This window comes from Lepidochelys olivacea (assembly GCF_965140295.1).
Source record: "Lepidochelys olivacea isolate rLepOli2 genome assembly, chromosome: 12".
Classification (NCBI taxonomy): Eukaryota; Metazoa; Chordata; order Testudines; family Cheloniidae; genus Lepidochelys; species Lepidochelys olivacea.
This window is the reverse complement of record NC_140422.1, coordinates 22714951-22732415: the sequence shown is the minus strand read 5'-3', so window position 1 is coordinate 22732415 and position 17465 is coordinate 22714951. Positions and strand designations below refer to the sequence as shown.

Genomic DNA, 17465 nt, shown 5'->3' with positions numbered 1-17465 from the left:
AAGCAGTGCCTTGTCTTTATATTTGCCTGAACAGTACAATCTATGCCCCTGACATTGTATACCTCCTCAAGAATCTGTGTGCATAGGAGCAAGTCTACTTTAATCAGAACAGATGTACATAATTTGTATATTTAAAAAATGAATACATGCATTTTTATGCAAGAGATCACAGAAATTCTCTTCAAAGTCAGTGTTGTGTCAGTACTCACAGTTTTATTGGGGGAGGGAAAAGAGTTTAAACTGTCTACATGCAAACAATCAAACAAGAACAAAATGTCAAAGTTAGGCTTTATGCTCTGTTCTTACAAAACTGCACAGGCATCCGATTAAAGATATCAACTATAGGCCCAATTTTGCATTTCCAGTCATTTCAATTGGACTAATCAGGCAAATAAAAACAACAGGATTGAGCCCTGCAGTTCTAGTTTCCTCTGGATTCCTGCAGATATAGATCTCATTAACAGTAAGAGGTCAACATGAGATTAGACCTCTATTTGTGCTACAGAACCTGAGGCAGACAAGCTAGAGCATCGGTTTTCACTTTACATGATTTTGTTAGTTTGCCACAACCCGTTTTAGAAATTACTACTTCTAATTTTGGATAAATATTTAATTTTGCAGCTGATGTGAAGTCCAACCACTTGCATGGAAAGAAGAATTTGGACAAGTAGCAAGAATCAGCTTTTCTGCTGGGGAAAATAAAAGGAGATGTATAAAAGGGAGGGATGGAGCCTGTTAATATCTCTCTGTGAAAGCTGTTCTACAGAAGATACTCTCCATCTACTTTGAAGATTTTTATTGCCTTTAGTGATTATTAATGTGTACCCTGCCAAAAAGTGCAATTAGGGACTGTACAAACAGTGCATTTGGTATCAAATGTTGCACACTCTCCAAGAATTAAGATAAAATAGAGGTTGTTTAATCTTCTTACTGGGATTTTCTATTTTTTCTTCTGGACAGAATATCCTGTGTTTGAGAGGAAAACTCACACACGTGTCCATTAGTTTTGCCACAGACATCCACCTTAGACCCCAAATCCTGTGCAATTCTCAACTACTTTGTAAACATGGACCAGCAATGAACATCAGAGCCTATTAAAGAATAATTTCAGGCTACTGAGAACAGTCATCTATTAATAGCAGACAAATCCCTGCTATAGCCTGTAGTGATAATACCCTGATACTTTGCACACAGTTAACCATTACAAAACCAGCAAAAAGTCATCCTATATTGTAGGCTGATCCGTACCTTTAGAGCTTTCAAACAAACCAAAACCACATACATCCAGATGCTCCACGCATGATCAGATTGTATGCCATCCAGATTTGTTTTATACGCAAGATATTAAATTGTCAGCTCTTCCAAGTGACCCATCCTGAAGCGGTCCATACTGCATGAAATACTTGTGAGAGAGAAAGTGGTTCTGTCTTGCAGAAACACTAAGCCAGCCTATGAGAGTTTTACCACACACACCGCCAAGACAATAGCGATAATGAGCACCGCGGAGAAAATGATCCCAGCTAGAACTTTGCTGATATCGCAGAAGGATTTGTTTTCCTCCACGGAGATCATGCCAATGGAGGAGGCGCCCAAGCTAATGGTGGATTTGAGTTCAGCCCCAGGGTCCTGCTTAGCCTCTACTGTCCATTGGGGGACATTCACCTTCATCTCCATCTCGTACATCATCTCTCCTACTTGGTTGATCTCGTTCTCCAGGTCTTTCAAATCCACTACATCTATGTTGTGTTCAGCCTCGTATTTCATGTTCTGGACGCTCATAGCCCTGGCGGCCACCCCAGAGGTTCCCCCGCTCATGCCCGTCTGGATCAGGTGCTTTTTGGGAACGTTTAGGGGGAACTCCTGGCCCAGCTCCAGGGCTCTCTTCATGTCAATCTCCAGGATCTCCATGCAAGTGGAGAAGATCACCCAGAGCCTCTCGAATTCAGTCTTATCCTCCTTACTCACCGTCTTGTCCTTCAAGACGGCGGTGAGCTTGTTCCTGTTAGCCACCGCCAGCTCCTGGGCTTTCTGCCGAGTCTTCTTGAGCTCCTCCCGCAGGTTCTGCGAGTCCGAGGTGCCCCCGATGGTCAGCACCATGTGCCGATAGCAAGCAGTCACCTTGCTGAGCGCATCGAGCAGCGCTTTGCATTCCTCCTTCACCATGGCTCAGGCAGGCTGCAGACCAGTGCCCCAGCCAGCGGGCTCCAACTGGCGGGCTGCTCGCTGGGTGAACTGGTGTCCCCGCTGGTCTACCTCCCGCGGCTCAGTTCAGATTACCCTCTATTGGATCCAGGGAGCTGCCAGCGCCAGATGTCACCAACACGCATGGTAATCGCGGAGCTCGGATCCCGCATGCAAATACTTAGATCTAGTCCCTTCCGACCGCTCACACGGCTCCAAATCCTCCTACGGTCCATGCAAGCGGGAGAGGAGTTTGGGGAGTGAGTGGCATCGCTTTGCGCACAGTATTCAGCATCCGAGGGAGGACTGCCCCAGTCCCTACTCCAGATACAGCGAGATGGAGAACAGCTGCGGTTTCCTGCAGGCGGCTCCAGTACGAGAAAATCAGATGCACGTTGTTTTTAAATGCACCAAGCCGAATCGGCAGGAATGAATTAAAAACAGAGCTAAAAACAAGACAGCCTTTAATTAAAGCCCGAGTGCTGCCACCATGTGTGCCAGATGACCAGAGGCCGGTCTGTAGCGCCTGAAAACTCGCCTGCCCAATACCAACCTGGCGCCTCAGCTGTTGACATTAAATACTGCACAGCTGGAGCACCTGGAGGAGTCACGTGGTGCCGAGCAGGAAGTAGCGCCGCGGTTTCTCTTTCCAGCGAAATACAGCCGCCCTGCTTCTCGGCGTGCCTAGGCTCCGCCTTCGCAGGCTGCTGATTGAGTGGACGCTACCTCCGTCGCGGGAGAAGCCGGGGCTCATTGGCTTGGCGTAGCTGGGGTGCTGTGGTGCGCCGCCCGCTCGGATCCTGGTAGGGCTTGGTTGAAATGCACAGCAGTTAGGGGGGGAGCTGGGCTGGACCGCTAGTGGTGCTCTGTGTCTGGGGAGGAAGTGAGACAATGTTACCTTTGTAAGTAAGTAAATTTTCTGGTGTCTGTTGACTCCCTATTTTCTAAATCGGGCTGGGGGGACTTCCCCCCCCCGGAGGGAGTGTATGACTTTGGGGGCTGCTGGGCAAGTGGGGCCCCTTCTCCTGGCCTTGTCAGCACTGACCGAGACGTTTCCTGTGGCAGAGGGTAGCACTTTCGGGGGCTGTAGCTGTCCTTGCGGTGCCCCCAGCTCATCCTTAATAGTGGGGGTGACTGAAAACAGGGTTTGCCGCTGTCACATGGTTTTCATTTTAAATTGTCTTCCTACCAAGGCCTGTGAACTCAAGCTTCGAAAACCACCTTCCATCCTCCTCTGCTACCCCAGCGTAAGAGATGGGATGGAGGGGGAGCGGGAAGTATGTTTTGTTCCAGATCTCTGTGTCCTGGCAGTGCTGTTGCTTCTCTGTGGGAGTTAAGTTACAGCGTAATGCAGGCATGTGGGGCTTGTACACAGAGCTTCGGTTGGCTTCATTTTTATACGCTTCAAGGGAGACACCGTTGCAAAGAGAGTGTGTGTTTTCAGAGAGTGAACGTGTTTCAGAAGGGAAGTATGCAAATTCTTTTTCCACCCTCAACACAGTGCTGGACTCTGGATGGGATTGTTGTAATTGTTTCTCCGGTATAGCAACGTTCACCGTCTTAAATGTTGACACTGCAACTCTGTTGTTGATATCCGATCCAAACTATAGGTTTCTGTCCAAACTGGAGACTTCCAGAGAGCTAATTAAGTCACATTTCTGATTGTCCCATGGGGTGGGGAAAGAGCTCCAAATATATTTTTGAATTAATTTGGGGGGGAAACATTACATTATGTTGGGATTAAACTGCATGCAGCGTAAACACGGGGTTAAGGGTCTTTGAGTTACACACAGGGTTATTGGTTTTTCTTGTGGTCCCACTTGCGTTAATAGTTGTTGCTGATTATTTCTCAGACAGTACAAACTTTTTTTTCCATGAGTAAATACTGTTTCTATCAGGCTAGGAGAACTGATACTTTTCCGCAGCTTTAATCATAATACTATCTTAGATTTTTTTTTTTTTAAAAGAATGCAGAAGGTGACTCAGACTCGTTGGTTCGTATCAACTCATTTTGCTTCCTTCCAAAGCTTCTGATACAGTATGTAGAGTAAAAGGTTGTGTTTCTCTCTTTGAGCTCACTTAAGTGAGTGTGAACTGTTTAGGAAGCTTTGTAGCAAGTATAGATGTTGAGTCAAGAGAGGATTTGTGCTTGGGCTTTTTATAACTGTATATGCAAATTAGCAGTAAGTTAATGTGACAAACTTGAACACTTGTTACAAATTAGTAAAATATTGTGAATTGACTGCTTTGAAAATATATTGTAGAAATACTAATTTAATAGTTTTTAGTGGTGAGTAGTGAATATTTCATACTGTGCTGATTATATTATAATTTTAAAATTTTCTTGGTAGCTATATACTTTGGTAATGGGTGCTCTAGACTCACTTAAATGGTAACAGTGAGTACTGACCACTACACTGTACAGTAACTTATGCTGTTTTGCAACATAGAGTACATATTTATCAACGAGGAGTGCCAGAAAACTTAATTGCCACAGTCTCCACACCTCATTCACCCCTGGTTTAAGGAACAGCCAGATGGCTTGCTGAATTAAGTGACTTGAAATAGATACATTTTCTCTTTTTTCATTCTTTATGGGGATATGAGAATGTAACACATACCATCATAGTGGAACAAAAAATACCATATGTTCTAAGTGGTATCTAGCTTCAGAAACTTTCTTGAAATTTGTCATGGAAGGCCCAAGATCAATTAAGTAGCTGCCTCCCCGTTTCAAGGCAATGCTAACCTAGGAAGGTTGAGCCAAAGTATGTGGGATCTTGCATGGGAATGCAATGACGCTAGGTGAACTTGAACTATGTGTAAGCAGGTTTCAGATTAACAGCCGTGTTAGTCTGTATTCGCAAAAAGAAAAGGGGTACTTGTGGCACCTTAGAGACTAACCAATTTATTTGAGCATAAGCTTTCGTGAGCTACAGCTCCCTTCAACGTGTAAGCAAAGATTTGTAATTGCATAATGGTCCTAGTCAGGAAAAAGGATAAGCCCTAGCTCTGGATCCAAAGTCTTATGTGACTTGATGGTGATAAGCTTATGACTATCCAAATTATGCATCCCTTTATACTTATTGAAAGGGTTACATGTAAAAGTCTGATGCACTTCAGTAATAATAAGTTACTTATTTCAGTGCATCAGACCTTTAAATTAGAAAGTCTCCCATCTAGTTTCAGGCAAGTTAACTGGTTGAAGTATTGTCTTTGTCAAGAGGAAACATAATGTTTTAGGAGCTTCTGACTAATTATTTACACCTAGAGGCAGCAATAGATAATACCTGTAGTCAGATACTTCTTGACCACAGATCTTTACATGTATTATTACATGGAAGAATAAGAACAGCATTCTTCTCTGGAATACCTGCTTAAGTTGGTGAACATGTTTTCCAATACCACATCGCAGATGGTACCTCTACTGCAGATTCAGCCACAGTTTTGTTATAGGAATTGTCAAATGACAGGTAGAAAATTCTTAAAATCCAAAGACAAATATTGATACTTTTTTTTTTTTTAGGGCAGAGTACTCTTGCAAATGTGTTTGGAAAATGTAGTTCTTGAAAGACATTATAGAGAATTACTTGCTAAATCCCATACCCTTAGTTTATCAATGGGTGCCCCCCTGTCCTATGATGATTCAATAATTGAATCATTGAAAACCTTTGTTAATTCTGTTTTATATGATATATAACAAACCTTGGCTCAGATGTACCAACATTTGGTGTAAACTCAAAAGTTGAGTACCATCATCTAACATTTGGGACAATATAAGGGTGGGTTTTTTCAGAGGAGGGGTTGTGTTTTTTGTTTTTCATCTAGAGATAGCTTGAAAACTTTGAAAATAGAAAAAAAAATTGGTACACAACTCAAAAAGCCTCAGCCATTATTCAGACCTGTGCTAATATTAGACCAGTTTCCTTCAAATAACAACCAAGAACATATTTTGATTAGTTCTCCACCTGTCTCGGCTGTAACTACTGTGCAAGTGTTTTGAACAGTGGCATGAAAATATTCTTGATTTTGTTTATCACAAAGCAAAGTAGCAGCCAAGTCTGAAGCTACTGCAGTGACAAGTGTACAGGTTAGTTATTCTGGTACACATTGTATTATGTAGCTTTAAAAGGCCAGTATTGCCTGAAATATCACTAAATGTTTTAGTGAGTAAAAATGAACTGTGGTGGAACTGTTTGTCTTAGTGAAAAAATGGTAGAAACACTAGTATTGAAGTGCAGTACTGCTCTGATAAGTGAATCCAAAAGGTTGTCATAGGACTCCATGATTACCATGTCTCAGAGAACTCAAATGAAAACTTTTAAAAACTTTCCCTTTAATGAGAAAAAATGTCTTTCCCAGTTTCTGGTTTAAAAAAAAAAAAACTGCACAGGCAGTCCGTTCCACCTTTTTCTTCCACGTTACATTTTATGTACTGAATTCCGTACAGACACATTCAAATCTCTTGATCTCCACATGTTGTAATAAATATTTCAATGTATTAACTCATCCTTTTCCTTTATTTTTTTTCTTTAAAATCAAATACCAAAATATCACTTAATAGCTGAGGACTCCAACCCACAGAAACTGGGCTAAAGGGAGGAAGGAGATACTGAGGGGAAGGAAATTTAGAATTGTGGCTCCTAGAGCAACTGTCATTTGGCCATGTTGCAAGTATTTAACCCCCTGTGCAGCAATATAACACTGTTCAAGCTCAAAGGGACTGAGTTATAATTGTGGAAACTGTTAATGTGATAAGATATTCAAAGTTTAAATTCTCAACCATGATGATATTGTTTGGGGGTGTCATGCAGAGGATAAATTCTATTCTGAAGTCCAAGGTATATTGTGGGTTTTGTACTCCTTTATTAAGGCACAGTATACATCTGCTATCTTAATTACAGAAGTGTTTTAACTGGTTTTTATTTTTGAATGTGGATTTGTTCATCTTTGTCATTTCATTTTGTTGGTGCTCTAGATCACACTGAACCATGCTCAGAAGTCTGCTTGACCGATGGCAAACGAGTCTATACTGCTGCCACTAAGCGGTTTAGAGCTAGTTATTTGTGATGTGTAATCTGATGTGCTGGGAACTGAAGTAAGATCACCACACTGAACTCTCTTCCTGTGACCATCTGTCAAATCAAAATGATTTTAAATCACTCTGGTCTGTCTTGGATTTGTATTATGTTCTTTTTAGGTCCAGGCAGTGGATTACAAACAGCACATTTATCTAAGCTTATCTATATTCATAAATTAAATTCTGTATTTTGCCCATGAGTTGGGATATGATGGTTGGAGATGGTGTGGTTTCTCATGCACACCTCCCTCTTGTGTTTCTGATCAGCTTTTTCACATGGTTAAAGGGACAACTAAAGCTTTTTTTCAGTCTTCTCTTCCAGATAGAAATCTGAAACTCTGTTCCATGGATCTATGGTAGAAAGGAAGTTGAACTTTTTCTGTAACCTTTCTGAAAATATAGTTAAGTAAAAACTGTGACTGACTGAAGGACACTTTGTGTTCCCAATTTTTATTTTCTCTTTCCCAGCCTTTGTGGTATAGGAAACTTAAACCCTGTGTTCTAGCTTCTTGACTTAACATATTAATGCTCTTGGAGTTTTTCTGTAGCTTGTGAAATATCGTTTAGCAGTAGCATATGATTAAACAGTTCAGCTATTTATGAATGAGAATAGTTCCTGGCATGCCAAATGTTAAAATAGCGTACATTGGGAAATACATGATCTTAGAATATAGACACAAATTAGTTTCCTGCTGAGATCCGTGTAACTTTTTTAGTTTGAATCTTTAGACAAGAAACCGTTTTTATATGAGAGCTAAAATCAGGATAACTTTTTTAGTTTTGTACGTATCTTAATATTGCTGCTGCTGGGATAAATTTAAATCTGACTCTCTGGATTGAGCCATATATGTGAATCTCTTCTCCTTTAATCCTGTCCATGCAAAACCCCACATGATAGTCTTGGCAAACATTACTCCCATGAGTAACTCCAGCTTTAAGATCAGACATTTGAATTATTTACATGAGTAAGACTTCTCAAGATCAGAGAAGCGGGTTCTAGCCCAGGTAAACTATAATGATCCTATCTTAATAGTAAATAACACACCAAAAACTACATTAAATGAATGTTAAGGTTGCAAAGTTAAGCACTACAAATTTAGGAAATACCTGAATTAAGATTGCATATGTAACCTTAATTCAGACTACTCCTGTATATGCATTATGTTATCATTTCTAATTACATGATCTCATACTACCTTTTTTCCCCACAGGACCCCTGCCTCATTCAGTGCACAGGATTGATAGTACTCTGGGAATGCACCAGGTGGCATTTGAGTCAGGTGGCTTCCTTTTCTTTGTCTCCTGGGTGCCAGCCGGGGGAGCCTTGAGAGCACAGGAGAGAACATGTCTCTGCTCTGTTCCAGGGCCCTAGCCTGTAGTAATGGGAGAAGCAATTGCAGGGAAAATCCTGGTGAGCTGTTGAAGCATGCTCAGTGCAGGCAAAGTCTTCAGAGAATTTAGCTGCCCAACTCTAATAATTTTCTGCTGAATATGTATGAACTGAGACTGGCCAGGCTATTAGCCTTTGGGTAAATTTTTTCTGGGCAAAAGGCACATCCCTGATGCAAGAGCTGACCTCCAATTCTACACCAGTTTTCAAGTCTGTGGTCTGAACCATGGAGCTGCTAGAACTTTTCCATGGAACAGCTGTAGGCCATTTAAAAAAAAAAAAAAAGAATCGTTTCCCTAATCTAATTTTTGGGAACAGCTGAACTATTTTAGCTGAAGCTTTTTGAAGGAGTTCAGCCCAAGGCAGATACCCAGTATTGAAAAATTCAGCCATGAGTGGTTATCCTTTGGCAAAGTTATAAGCAACTGAAAAGGGGGTCTTGCAATGCAAAGTATCAGGCAGCCTTCGCTATAGGCTGCACTACTAACTCTTCCTAGAATAGGGGGAGCTCTCAGTCTGGTATAGGATCATAAGGCTACATCTGATGCATCGTGTAGCTGCCTCTTAGCCTCCAGTTACACTATCTGTTTTGGAAACTCACATCTTTCTGTTACATGCACTTCCTGGACCCAAGGGAGCCTCAAGGAAAGAGGCGTTGCCCTTCTGCCAGCATGGCATACAACCAAGAAATGCAGAGGGGGAATATTTCACAGCTCACTAATATGAACAGTGTGAAAGTATGAGAGAATATCTAGCATTTTATTAAAACACAATATGTTAAAACTGCAACTGCATGTAATGAAGAAAATGTTTGATGGGGGAGAAAGAGGGCAGATACATTGGGATAGCAGAATTCAAATCTAAAGGCTCTTGAAAGAGTACCTGGAGCAATAAGTGACCTGTTGTATGCTGTACATATAGAAATAATTAGAATAAATACCTTACCCTTTATCCTCCTACACTAAGTGAATAGTGCCATTGTGTTTTTGCTTCATGGTGTATACAGTACTGTACTAGAAATTTTTTTTCATGACTATGTACTACTTTTTTATTGGAAATAGGAAAAACTGATTCCAAAATAGGTGGTAAAATAGACTTCCTCTTTATAGAGTGCCTCTGACCTACCCTGTTATAACCAGTAGTGCTTATAAGCGCCAGTCAGACTGTACAAACACGTAAGATATTGTCTCTGCACCAAAGAGCTTACATTCTAACTTGAGACAGGGAGAAACAAATGTGTAATGAACAATTGGAGGGAATGCGGTGACAGGACTAATGTAACTGTCATGTTAGATGCTCTGACAGTTTGCAAAACTCGAAAGCTCTGGCCATAATAACTTAAATTTTATCATGGGTCATGTTGCTATTTTTCTCTGTGGCCTTGTGAACAGTGATAGAAACAGCTGGAACAGTTTCTAAAGATATCTGATCAGTTGTAGATGGGTAGAGCTCTTCAAACTGTCCTGATGTTTGTCTAATGCATCTAAATGCATTTCCCCAAATGACCTCTGTCAAATTGAAAAGGGTGAGTGAATGACCCTTATATTTTTAGGGAAATTAATGTGCTAAAGTTAGGAAAGCTCCTCTAAAACAAAAATATTTTTTAAATATTGTGGATAGCGCCCAGATTCCAAGTTGAGTTCCTCTTTTGAGTGAACTATTGGTCTTAAGTCTAGCCTCTTTTGAACTTGGGGATCCCATTACAAACTTCTGTTACCTTCTGCAAAGGGGATTGTGTAGACTTGCCAAGACGACATACTATTGAATGGTTTCAGAGTAACAGCTGTGCTAGTCTGTATTCGCAAAAAGAAAAGGAGTACTTGTGGCACCTTAGAGACTAACCAATTTATTTGAGCATAAGCTTTCGTGAGCTACAGCTCACTCCATCGGATGCATACTGTGGAAACTGCAGAAGACATTATATACACAGAGACCATGAAACAATACCTCCTCCCACCCCACTCTCCTGCTGGTAATAGCTTATCTAAAGTGATCACTCTCCTTACAATGTGTATGATAATCAAGTTGGGCCATTTCCAGCACAAATCCAGGTTTTCTCACCCTCCGCGCCTCCCCCCCCCCCCCCCACACGTGGTCACTTTGGATGGGCTATTACCAGCAGGAGAGTGAGTTTGTGTGTGTGTGTGTGGGGGGGGGGGGCGGAGGGTGAGAGAACCTGGATTTGTGCTGGAAATGGCCCACCTTGATTATCATACACATTGTAAAGAGAGTGGTCAGTTTGGATGAGCTATTACCTCCTCTCACCCCACTCTCCTGCTGGTATTGTTTCATGGTCTCTGTGTATATAATGTCTTCTGCAGTTTCCCCAGTATGCATCCGATGAAGTGAGCTGTAGCTCACGAAAGCTTATGCTCAAATAAATTGGTTAGTCTCTAAGGTGCCACAAGTACTCCTTTTTCTTTTTGCGTGTACTATTGAATGCAAGTTTTGGTTGAGAGCATTGATAAAAGGGTATCTTGTAGCATAGTTTCCTCTGCTACAGTAGTAGTTCTGTGTAAAGGATAAAGGGTAGTGGGGGGTGGGGGGAGGAATAGATTGGAAGAATCTAATACATTAGGAATTTATGTCCCAGGCACTTGTAATCTTGACTGACCTCCTTTCCATCTTCTAAGTAAAGTAAAAATTCTGAAGTCATTCCAGAGGCATCCCATTATGAGTCACTGAACCTCATGTTTGTGAAACGTGTACTGTAGAACTTCTGTTGAGAATTAGAACCTAGGAAGCCATAACTCGCATGGGGTTTTTGCAGCTTTAGAAACCAAGAATTTTATTTCATGCATTTAGTTCAGTTTTATAATAAGGACCTTTTTATTTTTACCAAAAGCATACTGTATTTCAGACTTCTTCCATCAGACATGAGCTCATAGACAAACTGAATGTTTTAAAACCTGAATTCATTAGGATTGGTTCACAAATGTATTAATGACGGATCAGGTGAAATATGTTTTTAGACTCTCTGGGCCTAATTCTTCCATCTTGAATCAATGGGATTACTTCTGGAGGTAAAGTAAGTGTGGTAGAATGGGACACTAAATTAGTTGTAATAATTGTTAGTGGTGGCTGTCTCAGAGCACCCTTAGTCCATATTCATAGGGAGAAAGGCAGGCTTGAAAGTAGGAATTAGTTTTTGGCTAATTTCTAAAAGAGATGACATACACCAGTGTTTCTCAACAACCAGTCCATGGACCCATGCGGGTTCCTGAGATTTCCCTGACAGTTTAGGAAAGGCAGCAAGCTGGTCATTGGTATCAAAAAGCTTGAGAAACACTCACATAGACAACTGTATCCAGAACTTCTTGGTTGTGTGCCTCATTTTAATATTTGATTGGTTCATAATAGATGCACTATTTCATATAATGGAAATTGTTTTCCTTAATTGACTTTCCCCCTTGATAGCTGAGGATAGTGTAATGGAAATACCTGTGTATTGTGCAATTTACATTGGTGTCTGTGTACAGAATACTCATGTTGCCTGTGTGTATGTCCATGTTTCTAAAATAAACAAGAATGTCAGCATCACATAACCAGACAGATTATAATATGTACAAAGAATAATGGTAAAAGTGGTTGTGTTATCTTAGCAGGGTTTGTTTTTGGTACACAAGTTTACTGTAGTAATGAATGTTTTAAAGGTTAATGTGGTTTTTTTTTTTTTTTTTTCCGGACAGCATACTGCAGTAACTCTTTATAATTTTTCTTGAAATTGATTAGATTGGGTTGTTTGAAATCATCTATTTATAATTATAGCAGCATTCAGGCCCCAAACAGGTAGTGGTCAGATTTTATGAGACGAGATGGTCTCTGTCCCAGTAGCATAAAGTCTAACTTAACACACACGTGGGCGTAAACAGTTGGAAGAACTGGGGAGGGATAATAGTAATAGGAAATGTTCGGTTATGAAGACTAATTTTGCCTGAAGTTCCATGGTTCTGTATCAGTCACTCTATATTAAAGTTAGCTCAACATATTTTGTATCTTGATGTGAGACAAGGAGGGGAGTTTATTATACTTCTAAAACATGAAAGGAAGCATACAAAAAATCATCTTCTATATTCCCAAATGTTGTTGCATCTAAATATGAAAACTAAACAATAAAATATCTGTTTTTAACTTCTGTAATATTAACACTTGTATCTCTTCTAGAAAATACCTTTGGAATCTCTGACATCCATATGGCTATGTATGATGAAGATCTCTTGAAAAATCCTTTTTATTTGGCTATTCAGAAACGTCGTCCTGACCTTTGCAGGAAAGTTGCAGAATTCCATGGTATTGTAAGTAAAGAGCTTGTTTTAAATTGACTGACTACGTACAGAAGCAATAAAATCTCTCAGATTCTCACTGAAGTTTAGGAAGGGGTGAGAGAGAGCCAACAAACTAGATCAAAACTGAGATACATAAAGTATATTATATTCTTTTTCTTTTAATATATACATGAGGGAATGCATGAGGTAGTAGATGAAATATATGGGCTTCCATCCTCTAGGGGGATTCTTACAATGATGGTTCATAGCAAGACCCAAAATATAAATGCTTTTTTTTTTTTTTTTTTTAAAAATATGGGATTGGCACTCTTGTGTTCATGAACATATTGAAGTTCCTGGCTTGTAAGGGAAGAAAATAATGGTCTTTTGACCAACAAGCTACTTTATTTTATGTGACATGAGGCTATGAATATCATGCCACAATTGTTTGTGTTCAGTTTTATAGACTCCAGGTGGCTGTTGACTGCACTACTGAAAGGCTGTCTATACTGGAGTTCCGATAAATAAAGATCCATCTTCTTATCAAGTCTTGTTTTCCTTGCTGGTCTGAATAACTTGTATATCTAGTACTGTTTGTCATAATTATGACCTTAAGAGACTGGGAACTGAAGCATTTTTGCAATTATGTTTTTATATTGTAAATCAGTATGCCCAAATCTGGTCTGGCATTAAAACATCAATTAAGAAAAACCCAATTTATTCCTGCTTTTAAAGTGTTAATAAAATTAGATGAGAGGTGGTGACCTATGACTCCTATGGAGGATGCTATATAAGCTGTATATTGTTTATTTTTCAAGTGCCTAGCCCTAGGATGCAAATGTATTTGCTCAGTAGTTTCTGCATAGCCTTGTCAGTGCTAGGGTTTTTCTTTAGAACTTCCAAGTGTTGCTAACAATGATGCAGTTCCATTGATGATGAGTGCTAATGTAAATGAAGCACCAGCAGCTGAAGGTGTTTTAAGTGCTTTGGTGTTTATACTCTCTTTAAAGCAGGTCTAGACAAAACAGCACTTAATTTGAGGGTGAGAGGGGAACTAACCACTGGTTCCTGGGCCTCTGTCTGTGCTAGTTCCCAGGTAGGGGAAACATCCTAGCATAAACACAGTTTGAGTAATCCTTGCTTGCAAGGCTAATAATTTTACTGCTTTCTACAGCAATCTGGACAATATTTCTAAATGATCTTGGTTTCTATTTTTATTAGCTACATAGAATCTTAGAGGATGAGCTCTAATTGCAAAGCCTACGAAAGTGTTTTATTCGGTTAAATAACCTCACTTATTTTTGGGCTTTTGGATCATCCATTAGCAATGGCATGGGAAAAATTAGTCAGCCTATTTATCTTAATCTTAGAGAGCCCTGATAGCTTTTTTTCCTACTTTTTTTTTTTTTTTAAAATGTAAGTGTCAAATCATTTCTGCTGTGAGCGGTATTCAGAGTTCAGAAACTTAACTATTTGTTGAACATGTGTGGAAGTGACCTGCAGTATGTGGAATACATGGAGCAAGAAAACTGAAATATTGGGGTTGCCACTTTCAGGGGATTTGAGGGGAAATGTTGCATGTGAAAACAATAAGTTCTTACAACTGTTTTTTTGGTGGAATTTGGGGGAGAGGCAGAAATCTGATTTTTACACAGGCTGTGTCCTAAATCAGTATTAATAATTTAAACTCTAACCCTGTCTACATACACAAGTGGGCCTGTGCAGTATCCATTTTTTTACGACTAGTGTAGAAGGACATTGGACAGAATTGTTGGAACAGGCTTTAACTGTAAAATGTTGTTTTGACACTGTGCCTGTTAAGTTTCTATAAACTGCTCCATTTAAACTTTTAAATGTTGGCAGCACAAAATGAAAAAGCACTTTTTTTCCTTTTAAAATTTACCATACTTTTAATTCAGTAATATCTTCTGCTTGTTAAGAAATAAATAAGAGGCAATAGGGTATGCTTTATTTATTTTAAATTGCATGCCAAAGGAATGTAGAGAAGTGGACATTGTTTAGAGTCCCATTAGAGTGCTTTGTGAATGTCTGAAACTGTAGTGATGCTGTTAGAAATGTAAATATTTGCAGAACTTACACTTGTCAAGATTCATGGTACCTGCTGCTGCTTTGTTCATCTTAGGTCTGATCTCTTTATGGAGGTGATTCTGCTGCTGCTAATGGTATTGCTTTTTGTGCCTCCAGAATAAAAGCATTTTTTTTTTCTGTGAGCAGTGTTAATATTTCCAGAGAGTGCTCTTATCTGAAGAGTAGAAGTGCTTCTGTAAAAAGTATCTTTAAATACTGAAAGGGTTTTAGTTAGTGCAAAAAATTACAATTTCTCCTGTTCCAGAGAACAGCAGGAATAGACAATGTTGTACTTTGTGACAATATCTTTTATTTGAAAACTAGGCATGTATATTACCAGTTTAAATTAGTTTCTTGATGGAAGAATAGGGGCTCAAAATACTCACCAGGTAGTTTTAATGGTAGGAAGGCAAATTTGTATATATGAGCTAATATGCCATTTGCTCTGGTTCCTTTTAAGACTACCTTTCCTCGCTCTCTGGTGGTTTTGACCTTTTGTGTGGCAAGCATCCAAATGGCGGTGACTTGGGAATGCAAGAAAGAATGGTACTGCTACCTCATTAGTATAACTGTTCTACTGGAGAGAAGTATTGGCCTGTGCTAGATTAGCATTTAGTTTTCAGGAGGTAATGCCAAGTGAGATGCTTGTTAATTTCAATTAGATGCCCTGAATTGCTCACTAAAATAACAGCATTTAGCTAGTTTGTTGAAGTGCTGCTTTTAAATGTAGAAACTGGTGTGATCCCAGTGTTTTTAAGTTGTCCCTCCATTGTGTGTGGCATTTTTCTAAATGCATAGCTGATACAGACAGAGAAGAGTGAAAATGTTTTAGAAAGGAGTATTAGATTTGTGAAAGGCTTTGCTTTAAGAGCTGTGCAGACTAGCTCTTAGAGGTAGTTACAGCCCCACTTCCTATTCTTCTCTGAATTCTTCTTTTCAACTTTTAGTTCTAGGGCTGTTCAGAATCCTGCTGTGCTACTTCTGTTTTAAAGTCTAGCTGTTTGAAGTAGTTGTTGAAATACTGAATTCTTCTTTTTTCTTTCCTTCTCTGTATGACTGAGTAAATTGGCTTCTTAGTGTTTGACTGACTCATCTGAGTTGCAGTAGCTAAGCACATTTGGAGGTGAGGATATATAACTTCCTTGTTGCTGTTGAGGTGGTTGGCAGCGGGGGTGGGAGGTAGGGAAGGGTAGATATCAGTGTTGTGTAGGAAGAGTTCGCTAAGGCTACACTACAGCCCAAATCCAGGCTGAGATCGATCCACCGGCAGTCAATTTAGCGGGTCTAGTGAAGACCTGCCAAATGGACAGAAGATCGCTCTCCAGTCAACCCCTGTACTGTGATTGATTGCAAAGGGGGCAGACTTTTCTTCCTTTTTAAAACCTTTTCAGACAGCTCAAATCCTGGTGAGGATAATAGCAACTGCAAGTCACAGTTCTTAACATTTCACCATGCTTCGGTTTAGTGGCCTCAGTCCACTCCCAGTAATTATGTTTGTAGAGCCAGCGTTAGGCATAAGCAGACTAAGCAATTGCTTAGGGCCTTAAGCAGCTCAAGAGGGCCTCCCATTCACTTTTTTAATTGTAAGAACATGCCTGTTTTAGTATTGGGGATTGGGAGGGGGGGAATATTCCTGCTTCGGGGTAAGCACCGGCACTGTATGTATGTTTGCATCATGAATCCACCGCAGAGAGTACAAACTGGCAGAGATGTAGAAGATTGAATTAGCAAGGTGATGGATAAGAGGCTAGTTTTTAAAATGTTTTCTTCCAGGTCAGGGTTGAGGCACAATGACTGGGCAGCCTGCGGGAGGGAAGCTTGGCAATATCACCGTGCTGTATCCTGTGAATGAAGAGTCTGGTGCTGGATTGACTGCTCCCAGGAACATCAATCTGGCACCTTCCATGAGCACTAAATGCTCACGCAAGCTGAAAACAGACTGTACTTCATTTCAAATGATTGTATAGTTCAGTACTATTAATGTTCACCTGTTGATTCCATAATTCACTCTCCAGCAGGGTTTCTCAACCTTTTTCTCTCTGAGGGCCCCTCCCCCCCCCAAACATGCTACAAAAACTCCATGGCCCACGTGTGCTATACCTGTTTGTTTTTCTGCGTATCCAGTAGATTAAAAACCAGGGCCAGGGTTCAGGATAGCAACCAGGGAAATTGCCTAGAGCCCCACACCACAGGGGACCCCACAAAGCTAAATTGCTTTGGCTTTCTGCCCTGGGCCCCAGCTAATCTAATGCCAGCCCAGCTCTTCAGTTTATTTTGGCAGACCGTGAAACCTGCTTGTGGCCTCCCCAGAACCCTGTCTGAGAACCACTGCTTTAAAGGCTCCACTAACCTGTTAATGGGAGGAGGTCCCACTATGCATGTTTTGTTCCTTTTCTGGTGGTCTTTCACTTGGTCTAGGAAAATACCTTAATGAACACTTTAAGCTGCTTAGTCTTGGTTT

At 40.3% G+C, this 17465-nt stretch overlaps 2 protein-coding genes across 4 annotated transcripts in view; one reads left to right on the top strand and one right to left on the bottom strand.

Annotated features, from left to right (window-relative positions):
- Positions 1 to 210: 210 nt before the first annotated feature.
- Positions 211 to 2740, bottom strand: RGS9BP (regulator of G protein signaling 9 binding protein). Its single transcript, XM_084644934.1, has one exon. The coding sequence runs from the start codon at positions 2161 to 2163 to the stop codon at positions 1450 to 1452; it is 714 nt and encodes a 237-aa protein (XP_084501060.1). The 5' UTR covers positions 2164 to 2740; the 3' UTR covers positions 211 to 1449.
- A 160-nt stretch (positions 2741 to 2900) lies between these two features.
- ANKRD27 (ankyrin repeat domain 27) overlaps positions 2901 to 17465 on the top strand; it is a 68517-nt gene continuing 53952 nt past the window's right edge. The window contains exons 1-2 of one of the 3 annotated variants that reach the window (XM_084645033.1): positions 2901 to 2984; positions 12816 to 12946. In XM_084645033.1, coding sequence (XP_084501159.1) covers positions 12845 to 12946 — 102 coding nt within the window. In that variant the 5' untranslated portion in view covers positions 2901 to 2984; positions 12816 to 12844. Of the gene's footprint in view, positions 3088 to 12815; positions 12947 to 17465 lie in introns of all 3 variants that reach the window. The other 2 variants (XM_084645031.1, XM_084645032.1) reach the window with 2 other exon arrangements.

What these genes read in the sequence shown, in the direction of transcription:
- RGS9BP (XM_084644934.1), bottom strand. Translation starts at nt 2,163, where the DNA reads ATGGTGAAGGAGGAATGCAAAGCGCTGCTCGATGCGCTCAGCAAGGTG.